This window comes from Gymnoscopelus microlampas (assembly GCF_963454915.1).
Source record: "Gymnoscopelus microlampas genome assembly, chromosome: 13".
NCBI lineage: Eukaryota > Metazoa > Chordata > Actinopteri > Myctophiformes > Myctophidae > Gymnoscopelus > Gymnoscopelus microlampas.
In genome coordinates, this window is record NC_139950.1 from 17,260,686 (window position 1) to 17,279,372 (window position 18,687).

At 42.0% G+C, this 18,687-nt stretch overlaps 1 protein-coding gene across 3 annotated transcripts in view; it reads right to left on the bottom strand.

The window, feature by feature from the left end:
• LOC311059097 (uncharacterized protein) overlaps positions 1 to 18,687 on the bottom strand; it is a 248,307-nt gene that overhangs the window by 108,504 nt on the left and 121,116 nt on the right. For all 3 annotated transcript variants that reach the window (XM_084076729.1, XM_084076728.1, XM_084076730.1), the window contains exon 18: positions 4,249 to 4,293. In XM_084076729.1, coding sequence (XP_083932855.1) covers positions 4,249 to 4,293 — 45 coding nt within the window. The remainder of the gene's footprint in view (positions 1 to 4,248; positions 4,294 to 18,687) is intronic.

Consider the following 18,687-nt stretch of genomic DNA (forward strand, 5'->3'; position numbering starts at 1 on the left):
GGTATTATGGGTACAGTGCCATTTCTAAATGTCACACCTCCTCCCCCCCCCCTCCCCTTTCTCTCCTCCAATGACTTTGTGTCCTACAGCCTTATGAGTTATTAACCCATTCAGACCGGGAACGCATCTGTGTCATTTTGAGATTTGAGCTAAAAAAAGCATTATTTCACACTTCGGCTATTAAAAAATAGCAAAAGCAAAGCAAAGTTTGTTGTTTACCCAGGGTGTCGGACTAAGTACGAAACTTGTTTCCAGCCGGACCCTGCATGGAAGCCTTGCTCAAGGGCTATTCAGCGGTGATTCATGATTGATGTGATGAATTGGGGAATCGAACTAGGGACCTTCCGGTATCAAGGCCGCCCCTCTAACCACTAGGCCACCGCTGCCAGCAGATCTACAAGCTCATAGCGCGGCACCAAGTGCAGCGCTATGAGCTTGTATATCTGCTATTTTTGAAAAATCGTGAAAATGTGTGCAAATCTTTGAATATATATCGTTTTAAAGCAAACATTTTTGACTCAAATCTTTGCTTCTGGGGGGTCCCTGGAACAACATATTTTAAGATGGCGGTCCGCTGCCAAATACATATCATTTTGGGGGTCCTTGACATGAAAAAAAAAGAACCACTGATTATAACATAGGTTTTTTTCAAAAAACTGTCAGAATTTAGCAGACATTTTGTAGAATCCCCCAGAAGCAACATTTTCAACTTGTAGATCTGCTATTTTTTCATAGCCCAAAGAAATATTAAAATGACACAAATGATGCTTTCCCGGTCTTAAAGGGTTAAGGAGACGTAACGGACGATACACTGAGCAAGTGGTGGAAAGTACATTTACTTTAAGAATATTGCACTCAAGTACCATTTTTAAGTACTTTTACTTTACTCGAGTGTCCAATTATCGATAAAAAACTTTAAACTTCTACTCCACTAGGCTATGCCTCAGAGGCAAATATTGTACTTTTTACTCCAGTACAATTACTGGACAGCTTTAGTTACTACATAGATCTAGATTATTATTACAAAACATGCATTAACCAATTAAGCCCTATCTTAAACTTTGACTATTTGAAAATAGCTGACCTACAAGCTTCGCGTCGCGATGCCAAAAAAGTTGGACACATTTTGAAAAACGAAATGCTACTTTTACTTCGGTACTGTAAGCATATTTTCATGCCAATAATTGTGCACTTTTACTTCCAATAACATTTTGAATACAGGCCCTTTACTTCTAACAGAGTATTTCTATATTGTGGTATTTTTTACTTAAGTAAAAAAGAATGGGAGTACTTTTTCCACCAATGACTGTGTGTCCTCCAGCTTTATGAGTTATTAAAGGAGGATACATTGAGTCATGTGGGAGAGACTTAACAGTGAGCAGCCTCAATTATACTAAACATAATGGAATCTATTGAGCATAACGGTGATAGAAAGCCGAAAGGGGACCTTTCTGGAATTTCTTGGATGGAATAAGATAAAATAAACTCCGTGTCCCCGATCGGACGTTTAAATCAGAGCACCGGCGCGTGAAAACAATCAGCCTTGAAAAAAGCACCGAGACTTTATTGTTTTCTTCTTCTCTTTTTGTGGGCTACAATATTATTTTATGATGCCTAAAAATGACTTGTTTGTCCTAAATTCAGAGTATACAGTATAGGCGAGGAAGCGGACATTATGTTTATAGGGCTGCCACTGGGTCCATATGATCTTCTTAGATGTTGTTCTGTTGATTTTACTTCTTCAATTAACCACTTAAACCAGGGGTCTTCAACGTTTTCAGGCCAAGGACCCAGAGAGCGAGATAAAGCAGGGACCCCCACTATATATTGTATAGAATATTCTTTTTTTCATGGATTTCATAGGCAGCTTCATAGGCTTGTTTCACAGCACAACCATGTTGGATTCCTGTTAATGTGTATTTCCAGACATTTAACCATGCACTTAAACAATACTTAGTAAACCTGACCTTTCACTCTGTACTTAGCCTGCTCTTTTCCCCCCCTATACTAAACCACTTTGCCAAAAATAGCAGATCTACAAGCGCACAACGCCTCGCAGCGCGAGGCGTTGTGTGCTTGTAGATCTGCTATTTTTGGCTAAAGTTCTCCTCAGAAAAGGGATGCTTGGTTGAAGTGGTTAATGTAAAAATCACACAAAGATTTGGCGGACCCCCTGTAGTAACTATGAGGACCCCCTAGGGGTCCCGGACCCCCTGTTGAAGACCTCTGACTTAAACCGTATATGGTTGAACGGAGTCCATCAGGGATCTATACTAGTGTGTTTTCTGTCATTGTGGGGAAAGCTTTCGCAGAAAATAGACAATCGACCTGCTATTTCCTGCCAAAGCTTTCCCCACAATACGGATGTTGTGTTTAATTGAATAATCGAGAAGTGCATTTATCTAAAAAAATAAAAATGTTGTTTTTCAACAAATGGATTAACCATTTAAATGTTATTTTATACTCCGACACAGCGGTGTCGTGCCGATCTACAAGATCTATTAGATCTACAAGATTTACAAGCTCAAAGTCACAACTATCTGCTATTTTAACTATTTGAATTTTTTGCCTATAATGACATGCACAATATATAGGTATCTATTATCGATTATTTCATTTCATTATTGATAATAAATTATATTTTATGATCGATTAATATTGAATAGTTCTATTAACCGTTGCACCACTAAACATGTACAGTAAGTAGTCTGAAGCCCTCCACTGTCTGTGACTCACATATGCGCACCCACACACACACACACACACGCACACACGCACGCACGCACGCGAGCGATTGATTTGGACGTGTGAGAGAGAGACCATTATTCAAAGAGTCAACAGGCCTTATGGGTAGACATTGTTCTAGCGCCTTCTTTAATCTGCCCCCTGCAGGTTTACACTAATAATCTTCTAGTCTTGTTACGGGAGAACAGGACATGGAGAGCGGTTTACACTTTAATGTAATAATAGCCTTAAGGAACAAAGTTTGAAAAAAGCTTTCATGTTTTTATGAGATGACAGTCTGGGAGGGGGAGAAAAAAAAACAAAGACAAAAGAACAGAGCCAGGTGTAGTCAATTACACTTCAAGCATCATCTGCAAGGAAGGCTTCCAATCATCTAGCACAGTGGGTTCTCAACCTGTTCAGGATGCAGGGCCCACTGGAACATCTCTTTAAAAGTGTTCACGGTCCACCCACCTGACCACACTTAACATGACAGCCTTGAATCAGATGGGTGGGCCTTTTAATGATGAATCAATCGATTTGTGTTCCCGGCTTGGACCAGTGGAGCAAACAAGCAGTATCACAGTGGAAATTCACTTTTCAAAGTTTTAAAGAAGAAAATACCATGACATTTATATACATATATATATATATATTATATTAACTTACATGTTTTGTGTGTGTTTATACTTAGTTGCGATGTTGCGCATTCACGCACACAACAGCTTGTTTTTCTATAAAACATAGTGAAACGTTTCACTGTTAATAGGGGAGGTTTGGTATATATATTCAAAATAGTAGATCTACAAGCTCATAGCGCGGCACTCTGTGCCGCGCTATGAGCTTGTAGATTTGCTATTTTTGAATAGCCCAAAGACATCTTAAAATGACACAGATGCATTCCCGGTCTTAATGGGTTAACTCATGAGAGTGCACAAATGGAACCAAACGGTAGGGACCACTCTCAGGAGTTACAGACCCGTAACTCCTCAAGGACCCCTATGGGTCCCCGGACCCCACTTTGAGATCCACTGACCTAGAAAGAGTTTTTGAACCTCCTCCCCCCAAAAAAACTGCCCAAGGTTATATACATCTGATTCTGATGTAATGTTCTGAAAAAGTAAATCACGACGCCGAAGTGAAATCTTTTTTTATATCTTTCTGTTGAATTAATCATCTCTAGAGCCCTGTACTGTATACTTCATTTGAGCTTGAGAATGTTAATTATAATGTTAAAATGGATGTGGGTGATGGCAGTTCATCTCTTTCCCTTTATTTACACAATACAGTAAAAAATCAAGCCAAAAAATGCCTTAATGGAATGTGTGCATGTACATGTGTGTTCATGGTGTGTGTGTGCGTGTGTGTGTGTGTGTGTGTGTGTGTGTGTGTGTGTGTGTGTGTGTGTGTGTGTGTGTGTGTGTGTGTGTGTGTGTGTGTGTGTGTGTGTGTGTGTGTGCGCGCGTGCGCGCGTGCGTGCGTGCGTGCGTGTGTATGTGGTCGTGGGTGTTTGTTAGTACTTACAGGTTGACCTCTGGGACCAGGCTCTCCAGCCTTACCTCGCCGTCCCTAATGCAAACAGGGGGGGGGACAAACAGAAAAAATCCATTTAGTTTTAGTCATTGTCTCCACCAGGAGACTATGTTTTCGTTCTCGTCCTTCCGTGTGTCCACCAAGCTAACATTGGTCAAGCTTCACGTGACACGTGACAATATGTTGAAAGGGTGTGCTTTGATTGGCTAGCGAGACGCATGATGAAATAGAGACCTATAAACTATAGGTGTGTCACTTCAAAAAGATCATTTATATCTTTTGAAGTGAAGTAAAACAGGATTAATCAGGAACAGTACTGGCGGAGACCTGTGCTCCGAGGAGCACATTTTCTAGTTTGAAATGTTTTAGTTTTAGTAGTTTTAGTTGACTAAATATTGTAGGATGTTAGTTAACCAAATCTACAGTTGATTTAGTCACCTAAAATGTATTTTGGCGGACCCTGATGGCGCCGTAATGTCTGATTTCTACCTAGCTGCATGCCGAAAATAGCCGATCTACAAGTTCTGCGATGCGTTGTGATGCTTGTAGATCGGCTATTTCCGGAGCGCGACACCAGTGCGCAATCAAGCATAAAATGACTTGTCTTAGTTCTACTGCATCTCTTCTCCACTAGACACTAGTCCCTCCCTAACATTTTCGTCTAGTTTTTATTTGTTGACGAAATCGTCAACGTATTTAGTCATAGTTTTCAAATCAAAACTAAGTCATCAGAGCTTAGTTTTGATTTAGTTTTAACCCATTGAGACCTGAAGCCGATTCTACATGTCTCCTAAATCTCAACAGTATTCTAAAAAACATGTTTCTATATCAGTGGTGCTCAATCTTTTTCATGTCAAGGACCCCCACAATTATATGTATTTGGCCGCGGACCCCCATCAAACTATGTTGTTCCAGGGACCCCCCAGAAGCAAAGATTTTAGTTAAAAATGTTCGCTTTAAAAATATATATAGTCAAAGATTTGCACACATTTTCACGATTTTTCTAAAATAGCAGATCTACAAGCTCGTAGCGCGGCACTCGGTGCCGCGCTACGAGCTTGTATATCTGCTATTTTTAAATAGCCCAAAGTGTAAAATAATGCTTTTTAGCTCAAATCTAAAAATGACACAGTTCCAGGTCTTAATAGATTAAGTTGATGGAATTAACACTGGTGGAAGCGACAGCGCCAGGTGTGTGTGTGGGCATGCATGCTGCCAGCGATTACGCCTCGACAGCAAACTCCTGTCGCAGCGGCTAATTTGCTTTTAATTAACAACAAGAAAACAGCTTAATTGCAGCGCCCTGCATGGCCCCGACACTCTTTGTTCCCCGTTCCAGTTTATCGCCTCCTGGCCCATCTGTGCGCGACCCCGACCACATCAATCAGCAACAAAGAGCAGATAGATACCGTATACAGCACAAGTCATAGTATACGTGCCAGATATGTGGCCAGATATGTGGTCCAGCGCGCTGAAAAGGAGGCCTGAGCGAACCAGCCGTTTCAAACCTTTTTTTTTTACATCTTTTAGATCCTTTTTCAGAGATTTCTTTTTAGTCCATTAAGACCGGGAATGCATATAGCTGTCATTTTAGACGTCTTTGGCTATTCAAAAATAGCAGATCTACAAGCTCATAGTAGAATTCTACAAGCTCATAGCGAGCTTGTAGAATGCATTTTTTTTTTTAAATCGTGATTTTTTTGCAAATCTTTGAATGTATATTTTTTAAACATTTTGTAAAATATGTTGTTCCAGAGACCTTCAGAAGTAAAGACTTGAGTAACAAATGTTTGCTTTAAAAATATATTTATTCAAAGATTTGCACACATTTTCAAGATTTTTCAAAAAATAGCAGATCTACAAGCTCATAGTGCGGCACTCAGTGCCGCGCTATGAGCTGGTAGATCTGCTATTTTTGAAAAGCCAAAAGAGATCTTAAAATGACACAGATATGTATCCCGGATTGAATGGGTTAACATTTATGAATAGCAAAAAGCTTTAGTGCTTTGGCTGAAAAAGAAAGTCTCAAGGCTTTGAAATGCTGACATGGTAATGAGATGTAATGCTTTCTGAAACCAAACCAAAGTTGCTGTAATTTACATCAAGGGGATTTATGTCCTCGTGAGAAAGGGAGGATGAGGCTGTGTGTGTGGACGTCCTTTAGAGCTACGGCTGTGCTGTGCTAACTGGCAGAGCATCAGAGGGGGTAGCAGGCATCAGGCACCATGTTACCAACACGGCCCTGCTTATTCCCCGACTGGGCCTTTCTACAAACAAGACAGATGTAATACCGGCTCAATTATAACATGATAGCACTGGTCTGGTCCATGCACCATACTGCTGTGTCAAACACTTGAACCCTAATAGCGTCACTGTGGGGGCCCTGCCTGCACACCATGTTTTTTTGTGCATGAGCCAATAGCCTCGGATAAAGATGATTACTGAGTGATCGTGATAGTGATGGCGAGTGCCAAACTTCCCCCTATTAACAAGGAAACGTTTCACTATGTTTTATAGAAAAACAAGCTGTTGTGTGGGTGAAATCGACGATCTCCAAGCCCACAATGCGCAACATCGCAACTAAGTATAAGCACACACAAAACATGTAAGTTAAGTTCAAATAAGTAAAAGAAAAGTCTTAGTTAATCATTGAACTGTTAAAACCATGCCTCCATAGGCCATCTTCAGGGCAAACAGTGGGGAAAAACGGAGAAAAAACAACACATAATCAAGCCATTACGTATGTATCTATCCATCCATAGGTATCACAACGTTGCTGTCGGGTTAACCTTGTGTGTCCAAAACCATCACTTTTCAGGAAATGGAGCGAAAACGTTCTGAAATAATGAAAATAGAAGATTTACAAGCTCATTGTGAGCTTGTTAATCTGCTATTGTAAATAGGCTATTTTCACTACTTTAGCTTGACACTCTTGTATAACAAAGAAAGGCAAAGAAAAGCGGGGGAAAAAAATTAATAGGGAGATATGAGGTTTCTTCCAGTCAAAAACAATAAGCTCAATGCAGGACAGCTGTGAAACAAGCCATACTGTACATACAGTATCTATATAGGTACCAACAGCTCAATCCAGATGGCTTTTTCTTCTATAAATGCACACTACTGTAACACAAGTACAAGCTAAGAAAGAGAACTTTATTGGGCTTGAATGTGATTGGCTATTGCTATTGTGGGGCTTAACCCATTAAGACCGGGAACGCATCTGTGTCACTTTTAGATTTCTTTAAGCTATTCAAAAATAGCAGATCTACAAGCTTGTAGCGCGGCACTCTTTTTGAAAAATCATGAAAAGTTGATTTTTTATTCCTTTTTTTTTGGCGGACATTTGTAACTCAAATCTTTGCTTCTGGGGGTTCCTGGAACCAAATATTGTACAAATGTTCGCTTTTAAAAATATATAATCCAAGATTTTGCCACAAATTTTCACGATTTTTCAAAAATAGCAGATCTACAAGCTCATAGCGTGGCACTCGGTGCCGCGCTATGAGCTTGCAGATCTGCTATTTTTGAATAGCCAAATAAATCTAAAAATGACACACACAGATGCGTTCCCGGTCTCCATGGGTTAAACCGGGAATACAGAGTTTGCAGTTCTGACACTAGTGTCTGTTCTTCTGAGAGACGCCGTTTTCTGTAGCTCTGTGTCGGGTGTGGGTAAAAGTTACAGAAGAGGAGAGAGAGGCTTGTGAAGAACTTTGGGAGCGGATGGGATCTCATCTCGGAGCTGATGAAAAGCATTGTAGCGGCGGAATCACAAAGCGATGCCCCCTAACCCCTCTGCTCTGACAATCCCTCCTCACAAGACTTTGATTAACTGGAGATGAATTCAAAATGAACATTTGCCTGGAACACAACACCAAAGTCGGAGGTGTTACACTGAGAGAGCTATTGCTTTTAATCATCTGTTTTTGTGCCTGCGTGAGCGCTGTGTGAGTGGGTGTGCGCGCGCGTGTGTGTGTGCGTGCGCCTGTGTGTGTATGTGTATGTGTGTGTGTGTGTGTGTACTTGTATTACTATGCTTGTGAGGGCATAAGTATAGTAGATACGAGATAAATTGTTGTTTTATAGTAAAAAATAAAATAATAAAAAAATAGTAAAAGATTCAGGTTGGGGTTAGACATGTTTAGGTTATAGGTTCAGGGGTTGGGGTTTGAGTTATGTCTGATATATATATTTAATTATGCGCCAGTGTCACGCACCGGAAATAACCGATCGACAAGCTCATTGTGAGCTTAGGGGTTAGGGTTACTAATGGCAATGAAAAAAAGAAAGATATTCATAAAATTGCTGTCCTAAAATGTTGATGTCCTGACAAGTATGGTAACACAAACCTGTGTGTGTGTGTGTGTGTGTGCGTGTGTGTAAGAAAGAGAGAGAGAGGATTTGTGTGTGCGGTGCATTTGCAGTAGTTTGTAGTGCACAGATTGCCAATTTATCAAAACAAAGGGGAAACAAAGGCACAGTAAATATTAACCTTAATAATGAGACAATGAAACGTACAGTATGCATATTATCTGCTCTCAGGGACTGCTGTGTGTTCCTCTGATGAGTCACGTGCTGTTTCATGTTCCTCGCACAGCCTTGGCCAGCTTTGCTTTTTGATCGTCTTCTGAGATAATGACGCTCTAATAAGGCTCTGCCTCTGCATGCGTTTTGTGCTCGGATGCGAGGATCCATTTGGTTACATTTTGTACCCTTTCAGAGTGAAAATGACACTTGTGAAAAAAACAAAACAATCAAAAATTGCTAAATAATTTTAAGAAAATTCAAAAATAGCTGGAAAAAAGGTCACTGCTCGCCACAATGCAAGCTTGTAGATCAGCATTTATTTTTCTAATTATTGTACAATGAAGTATATAGGGCTAAATTGGTTTATCAACCCCACATATCTGGAACCACCAATATAAAAAATGACACTTTTTAGTGTCATTTTTAAGGAAACGCCCACATTCCTTAGGGTCTTCCTCTCTAGCGAGCTGGTAAAAAAAAAAAAATCATCACAGTATTTGTTGTACAGCCTTAGCCCCTGCCCTGCTGAATCCCCCAAACTCCAGACAACAAAAGCAGATTATACAGATACACTGTAAGTAATTTACGTAATGAATATTTCATATGTTATTATTCCAAAGCCGGTGATGAATTATGCAGTTTTCTAAATCATTTTCTACACAATTGCCCTTAAAACTCTTTTAACTGTGGATTGCATTCTAATTTTCTTGGCCCGGATATTTGCATAATCATCATTAAATAAATAGGAAGATGGATAAAGTTGCCGCACAAGAAGTGAGTGCAGGAATAAGTGGTGATTATTTGAGGTTAACTTGATTTTAAGAACCCAAACACAGCTCCATGGTAGTACCCTGAAAGAAGGGGAGAAGAGATTCTCAAAATGTTTCACGTATCTAAACGTTTAGGAAGGTAGGTGAAACGAATACATTATATTGTATTATAATTATATTGTATTGTTGTGTTAGCACAGTCAGTCTCTGCTGAACATTTTACAACGACATTTCAATTCTTGATCTAACAAGCCTATAAGTAAGACACGCTTTATTTTTTTATGGGGGCATATTGAAGCCTTTATAGCTTTTACTGGCAAATAAAGCCATTACTGAGCCTTTATTATTGAAATAACAAACCTAAAATCGAACTTTTATTTATCGATAGTGATCGTGTGCTGTAGAGAGACTAGAAATGGCAGTGGAGAGAGATGGGGAAGGACCCGTATCAAAGGGCCTCGGGTCGGACTCGAACCCGGGGCCGGCTGTGGCAAGAACTTGTACCAGTGGTGGAAAAAGTACTCCATTTTTTCTGCAATGTAGAAATACTGTTACAAGTAAAAGTATTGGTATCAAAATGTACTTAAAGTACCAAAAGAAAAAGTACTCATTATACAGAATGTCCCAAGTTCAATATGTATATCCTATACATACCTAAATATTGTACTTGAGTACATGAACTTAGTTACTTTCCACGACTGCTTGATACCATACGTGCTCTACCAGGGGAGCCACCAGCGTGCAACTTCCTTGTTATTGTTGATCTAAATCTCTGTTCTGCTCTGCTGGTAAATTGGAAGTCGAGTCACTCTTTCAGAAAATGACTCTGATATAAATGCTTCGATTTGAATGCGTTTATCTTGCCAATACCAATTATGAACTGACGAAGGACTTTCTCCACTTGATTTCTCAGTCGGTGGGCGCAATTAGACAGCTGCATTTACATAGCTCTGAAACGCAGTGCAATTAATAGAGATTTATGGAGGCACAGGGTAGAAAAAAAGGTCTGATTATCCAATAAGGCCCCATCGCATTGTGAGCGTGTAGATAAAGATATTGAGACATGTTTTTGAATAATCTTGAACATTTGTAACAACACAGATCTTCTCTTATGGGGGTCCCTGGCACCAAACCTTTTAGATGGGGGGTCTGCAGCCAAATAGGCTCTATGCACAGCAGCCATATTATCACTTCCTCCCCAGGTGTTACCAATGATACTAATGAAGGCTATGCTCCATTTAGTGTAGCACAGTGGTTTCCACGACCCCCATAACTCTGAGAGTGTACAAATGGAACCAAATGGACCCTTACGGGTCCATTTGGTTCCATTTGTACACTCTCAGAGTTACACACCTGTAAGGGGCCATTTGGAAGCCCATGAGGGTCCCTGGACCCCAACTTTAGACCCACTGGTGTAGCAGAGTGTTTCCAGTGAGCCAACATGCACAATATCAGCACCCTGACTCTGTTTGATCAGAATGGAACAGAGCCTTCATTAGCATCACTGGTAACACCTGTGAATGCCTTCATAATATGGCTGCTGTGAATAGAGCCTATTTGGGAGTCCTTGACATGAAAAGTTAGAGAACCACTGCTCTATCCCTCTCCCAGTACTTCCACGAGGAGTCGCTGGTGCAGCGAACACAATCACGAGAACGCCAATCCTCGCCCCGGCTTCCAACCGGCAAACAGCAGCGGAAGAAGTACTCAATTTATTTACTAAAGTAAAAGTAGAAATACCACAATGTAGAAAAACTCTGTTACAAGTAAAAGTCCATTCATTTTTACTTGAGTAAGTACAAAAGTGTTGTCATAAAAGTATAAAAAACCAAAAGAAAAAGTACTCATTGTTCAGAATGGGCCATTTCAAACATTTTAAAATGTGTCAAAAATCTTTCAAAAATAGAAGATCTACAAGCTCACAGCGCGCCGCAACAACAACGGGGAGCCTTTCACTTAACAACGAGCTGCTAAATCAAACTTTGTTTACTGCCTCTAACAGGAGGAAGCCGGAGACCACAGGTCACCCTAAAAACTCTGAGGAAGACACTGAGCTGTCAATTCTATTCATCTATTTTGGGCACCAATTAATTAAAAGTTTTTAAGATGACCTGTATGGCCCCAGCTCTTTCCTTTTTGACGCTGCTCTCGTCCCTCTGTCTGAGAGCACCGGCTCTCAGTCCTTATAATAGGTTTTAGCACCGTGAACTCTCTCAAGTTTGCTTACTGCCTGCAGGGCCTGCGCGTCCATACAGGCCAACTAGGCAATTGCCTAGGGCGGCAAAATGTGGGCTAACCAGGGGCCAACTAATCAAAAATGTGTTGATTGCTGAGGAATACATCAATCCCATTCTTCAGCGAGCGTGACAATCATGCTGCACCTGGAGCCACTTCCCTCCCCCAGCCCTGCCCGAGTCACACGACCCATGACCATAAAGAAATAGTGCAGCATTAAGCATGTCTAAACGACCAATATTATCTGGCTGTGAATAGAAAACGAAGAGACAATTGAAGGAATTCACTGCTTTGAGTAGAGGTCTAGAAACTGAGAGTAAACCACTATAGACGCACACGCACGTCAAGTTCACCTATGATAATAGGATGGAATCCGTCTTTCCCAATGCTGCATTATGAGTTTCCTCCCCGTTTCACTTGCTTCGGGAGGACTACGCTTCTCAAACTAATAAAAAATAAAACAATATAAAATGTATCTCTTAATTTAATCTCCAGATGAACTGGTGCAGAGAATAGAAATAGAGGATGCATTTAAGACCTTTTGCCACGATGAAGACCTGAGTCAATTTCACTTCTGAAATGTAAGTTAAGCTCTATTTGCTCTCTAGTTGTAGGAAGACAAACCAAAATAAGTTTTACTCCTACTACTATGTACTTGTACACAAGATGTAACAATAAAGTGAACCTTGAACCTTTAAGTTGGTTAATTTTCTGATGATAGCCTAATTTCGTGTAGGTGTGTGTGTTTTACGCACATGAGAAAGTGGTGTGTATGAGAGACTGAACTGAGATTGAACTGAACATTGCCTCTTTAATAATCCTAGACGTCTCCGTATTGCAAAGTTCCTTCCAGCTGAGCATGGCCTTCTCTACTTTTCCCCACTTCCCCCCATTATACCTTCTTGAGAAATTGCTTTGGCATAACTTTGATGATTCTCCCAGGTGATGTATTGGCTCACTAACTGTCCGTCCCTTCTCTTACGACCCCCCCCCTGGCCATCGCTCCAAGCGTCCTAGAGACACACTTCTCCCTCCTGGCTCACAAGCTGTGGAATGACCCCTCCCCCCCCCCAGCAGAGGACTGCAGAGTCAGACTCACTCCTCATTTTACACCGCAGTCTGAAAAACTCACCTCTTCAGACTCTACCTCACCTCTTAGCACTCCTCATTCCTTGTATCAGTGGCTTTCAAAGTGGGGTCTGTGAAGCCCCAAGGTTCCCCAACACCTGAGGCCGATTCTACAAATGTCTTCTAAATCCCAACAGTTTTCTGAAAAAAGTATGCTCAAACTTTTTCATGTCAAGGACCCCCAAAATGATATGTATTTCGCCGCCAACCCCCATCTCAAAATATGTTGTTCCAGGGAACCCCAGAAGCAAAGATTTGAGTAAAAAATGTTCGCTTAAAAAAATATATATATTCAAAGATTTGCACACAATTTTGGGGGTCCTTGACAAATATTTAAGAACCACTGTGCCATATGTAGCTTCTTGTTGCCTTTTTCTTTATCGATGCTATTTGTACTCTGCATATGTATGTGGGTTACTTGTATTGATGTAAGTTACTTGTATTGTAGTTACTTTGTAGCACTTAATGATTTCCTCAGCTGAGGAAGGCTCTGCCGAAACACGTTTGTATGCTGCCTGTGCCTAATTAATGTAAGAGGAATCATTTGCATTGAAATGTGAACTACTAACGTATTTAGTAGCATTTTCATCTCCGAGTTCCATTTTGATCAGCACGGATCAAGAGCCAACGTTGGCTAACGTGAACAAAGCTACACTCCAGGCAGGAGTAGTAGACCATTGGTTCTAAAAGTGGGGTCCGGGGACCCCCAGGGGTCCTTGGGGAGGTTCCAGGGGGTCCACAGCAAAATGAGTTAATAAAGTGTCACAATAATTTTAACCACTTTTAACCAGCTTTTATAGTTTGGCTGCTCACAAATAGCAGATCTACAAGCTCATAGTGAGCTGTAGAGTAGATCTGCTATTTTTGAAAAAATGTGAAAATGTGTGCAAATCTTATATATATTTAACATTTTTAACATAAATCTTCTCTTCTGGAGGTCACAAAATATGAGATGGGGGTCCGCAGCCAAATACGTATCACTTTGGAGGTCCTTGACATAAACATGTTTGTAGCACCACTGTAGTAGACAGCCAACCTGCGTGTGCACGAGCCACAGCCCACTGGTTTGCACTTTGCCCAATACATCTCACAACCTAGAGGAACGATTGATCTGTGATTGGCTAGTTCGTTGTTAGGCCATCCCAAGGATATACACTACATCGATCGCTCAGCCTGCAATTGGCTAGAGCAGTAAGTGGGGTTGATGCTTACGGGATTGATCCTTACGGGTCCATTTGGTTTCATTTTACACTCTCGAGAGAAAAACATTTTGTTAAAACATCTGCATCACTTAATTAAAGAATCTCTCCTATGCTACCAACATCAATACAGCATGGAATAGGCTCTGTGCACAGCAGCCATATTAGACAGAAATTGGGCCCCTTCCTTGTTTCCTTCACAGGTGTCACCAATGACACTAATGAAGGCTCTGTTCCATTTAGTGTAGCACAGTGGTTCTCAAACTTTTTAATTTCAAGGACCCCCATAACTCTGAGAGTGTACAAATGGAACCAAATGGACCCTCCCGGGTCCATTTGGTTCCATTTGTACACTCTCAGAGTTACACCCTCTCAAGGAACCATGAGGGTCCCTGGACCACACAATATCAGCACCCTGACTCTGTTTGACCAGAATGGAACGGAGCCTTCATTAGTATCATTAGTAACACCTGTGAAGGAATTAAGAAGAGGCCCAGTTTTGCTCCAAAATGGCTGCTGTGCATAGAACCTATTGTGGACAAAATCATCCAACGACAACAAAAACGTCTTGGGTCTGAGAGGCTAAATCTCATCAAACGGTGGACCGTGGCTCAAATGCCGAAGAAAAAACGGTCCTTGAGTCGGCCAGCATAATTTGCAGGTGTATGGGCTGGCCTGCTGGTCCACACAAAAGGGACATGATGACTGCTGCATCGACATCTGCACTCGGCTGGCTTCCTCCAACAGAAAAACATCTGACAGTAACACACCAGGATACAAGCCCCCGGAGAATGCTTAAAACGTAATGCCAACAACCACCGCTGTGCCCTTGAGCACACTCCTGCAATGTCTGTGACTGATGCAATAAACTGTGGGCATGACACGTGTGCGTGTGTGTGTGTGTGTGTGTGTGTGTGTGTGTGTGTGTGTGTGTGTGTGTGTGTGTGTGTGTGTGTGTGTGTGTGTGTGTGTGTGTGTGTGTTATTGTCAACGCTAAAATAAAAACATTCTGTGGCAGTGCCTTTAAAGAACTAATCAATTCTTATTGCCTGTAACTTTTAGAAGAGTAAATCGGTACAGCCGGTAAATCACGAGTATGGCATCAACCTCTAATGAATCTGTTAAACTGACAGCTGTTTGTATCTGAACCCACTGTTCGAGCTCAAAGGAGAGATGTTCTGCATGAATGAACTCATTAAACTGCATGTTTTCCTTTAGGTAATGCTGATGTATATTTTGTTTCTGATGTCCCCAAAATTATACATCAGAATCATTTTGAAAATAGCCTAAAGCAAAATGTCAATTTTCTGAACATACTGAAATGACAGAAATTCAATGGCTTCGTCCAAAATTAAACAAAACACTGTATGCTTTGGAATATGATATATAAAATACGTCAATGGTCTAAACATACCCAACACTCATTGCTATTTAGAGAAGCCAATTATTTGAATCCCTTTTTCTTCTCCCAATTTAGTAATTATGTCAATTAACCTTCCATTCACATTTCTGTGTTGCCAGTGCCGTCGTACCCTAATGGCTCACCTGCCAGTGAGGAGCCCCCACCGAGAGGACATAGCGCCTCCGCCCTACTCGTCCCGTTTAACCCCCCCCCGCTGACAGGCGTCCCCCCCCCCCCCCCCCCCCCAGCCTGCAGGAGTCATAAGATCTCCCTCCCTCCCTGCCTGGCTTCTCTCCCCAAAACACAACAGCCAATTGTGTCAGTACAGATGCTCGGCCCAATAGCTGGATGCAGTGTGGTGGATTTGAACCCCTACACCTTCAACAGGGGGTCCTCAGAGTCACTACAAGGGGGTCCTCCTAATCTTTTGTGTGCTAGGATTCTGAGGGGAGTGAGGGGAACATTAGCCAAAAATAGCAGATCTACAAGCACACAACGCCTCGCTCTGCGAGGCGTTGTGAGCTTGGAGATCTGCTATTTTTGGCAAAGAGGTTTGGTGTAGAGGGAAAAAAGCAAAAGCCAGCGCAAACCAAGTACAGAGCCAATGGTCACGTTTAGTATTGAGGCTTTAAGTGGTTAAATGTCTGAAAATACACATTAACATGAATTAGTAGAGAAGCTAATATGTGACAAAAAACAAAACAAAAATGTTATACAATATGTTATTCATCTCTCTCTCAGCTAACAGGGTCCTTGGGCTGAAAAACGTTGAAGACCCGTACCCTACACTCTATATACACTCTACGGTCAGGTACTTTACCCCTGCACCACCTGAATGCCATGCAGTAAGTGTGTGTTTTTCTAGTTTGTGAAAGTCCTCTGTGAAAACTTGTGCTGAACGTAGAGGCAAAGCTAAATGAAAGACAAACAGGTCAGAGGTGACCTGCGGTCCACGGCAGTATCTAGGCAACACGGAGGGAAGAGAAAATGTCAGGACAAACAACTTACAGCATGCAACAAACAACAACAACCCCACCAAACCATCACATGTAGGAAGATCAAAGACGCAGCGTTCAGCATTGACACACACACACACACACACACACACACACACTGAACAACGCCTTGTAGGCAAAAATAAGCATCACTTTTGGCAGCACAGTGTTGTGTGTGTTTGTTTTACACGCATGCGTGGGGTGTTCTCACACCGTTAGTGCAGTGGTTTTTAAACCCTTTTCTTATCAAGGTCCATTATTTATTTGGCATTTGAGCCTCTCAGACCCAAAACTTCTACCTCTGTTATCTCTCCTATGGTAACTGTTTAGCCTGGTCCCATACCATAGACCCCGCCCACTCTCTGAGTGGACTGCCTCTTGGTCTGGAGTTGTAAATGTGAACCTAAGACTTCTGCGGTACAAAAAATGCGTTGTCCAATGAGAGGCGGAGGTGGGCGTGGGGATCCCGTTAGGATTGGTTTAGGGAATTTCTAATCCCCTCCCCCTTGTAATCCCCGAGACTGGAGCCAATTTCAGACTGAAGCTCCACGCAGCTTCAGTCTGATAATCAGGCTAGTAACTGTTGGTACCATTAGGAGAGATGACGAGCAAACATTGATCAAAATAACAGTTCTTTAATTAAGTAATGCAGATGTTTAACAATAATGTAACTCTTGAGAGCGTAAAATGAAACCAAATGGACCCGTAAGGGTCCATTTGGTTTCATTTTACGCTTCATTTTACGCTCATAGTTCATAGTTGAAGATCTATAAGGGTCCATTTGGTTACCAACTAACCTGGAACCCCATCAAGGACCTATTCTCAACCACTGCTACTTCCCCCCCCCCAAAAAAAAACCTTTACGGGTCTGCAACACTGTGAGTGTTCAAAGACGGGTACATCTGGTTTCATTTGTACACTCTGTGTTAAATTAACAAGGATTCTTTTTGCGGTGTTGTAGGTATAGATTGGGGTCCCAGAATTTAAAAAAAGATATGAGATCAAATGCTGGTCCGGCGTGGCCTCTATAACGCAGATCAAACTAGGGGGTCCTTGAATGACTGCTGTAGCCCCACAGCAGAAGGAAACCAACACATTTCCTGCTTCTATGTCCTTCACTGGCTTCCACTCTCTTTGTCGCTTCTGTCTGATTTCTCTCATCTCTTCTCTATTGCCCCCCCCCCACCACCAACACCCCCCCCCCCCCCCCCCTCCTCCTGTCACTCTCTCCCACACCTCCTCTCTCTCTCTCTCTCTCGCCCCGGCTACCAACGGAGCTCCGTTTGGATCACTCCGGCAATCTCTGTTGCTACGCAACCCTGGGTGTCCTATAAATTTGACAACATCCGAGAGCTTGATTATTATTTAAGCGCCGCAGTGTGAAAGCCCTCCTCCTTCAGGTCATTGCGGTAGATTAGAGAAGAGGGAGGGGGGGAGGCATGCAGGGCATGGAGAGATACGGGGCAGGGAAGCAAGACGTCCCCCCATGTCGGGTAGAAACCTTGCATGTCCAAAACGGTTACTTTTAAAGGAAATTCGGGGGGGACCTGTGGTCTTAAAAGTCATTAAATTGTAACTTTCCCCCCTAAATTTAACTCTGCGAGGGTACAGATGGAACCAAATGGACCCATGGTCCATGCACTTGTACCAGCCGCTCATATTGAATGTAAGTCCTGAGTAAATCATTTATAAACAGCTCAAATCAGTTGAATTATTGCCGGTGTTGGAGGCCGAGCTGTCTGTGTATGAGGAGTCAAGTGGCCGTCCCTGTCATGAACTCGCGCTGTTCTCTTTGGCTTCTGCCATTTACTGTGTTAATCAACAAAATAGGTACAGCTGGTCAGGCTTATATACAGTAAGAACCCTGCCTGACTAGGCTACTGCAAGGGTGTACTCAATGAATACTAATTGCATTCATCACAGTCCCAGTTGGTCGCGATTATTATTCGCGTTGGTCGCGATTATTATCATTTTTTCCTTGATTCCTTGATTTGTTGCCAACCACTTTGGGTCGTGACCCATCGTTTGAGAACCGCTGCCCTAGGGGGGCCGTTGCTCTGATCTGCATCAAACTTGGCACACTAACACACTGTTCACGGATCTCCCATGAGAACAGTCACACCGCAGCTCCAATCCTCACCAAACTTGGCACAAACTGGGGTTCCCGCCCCCCC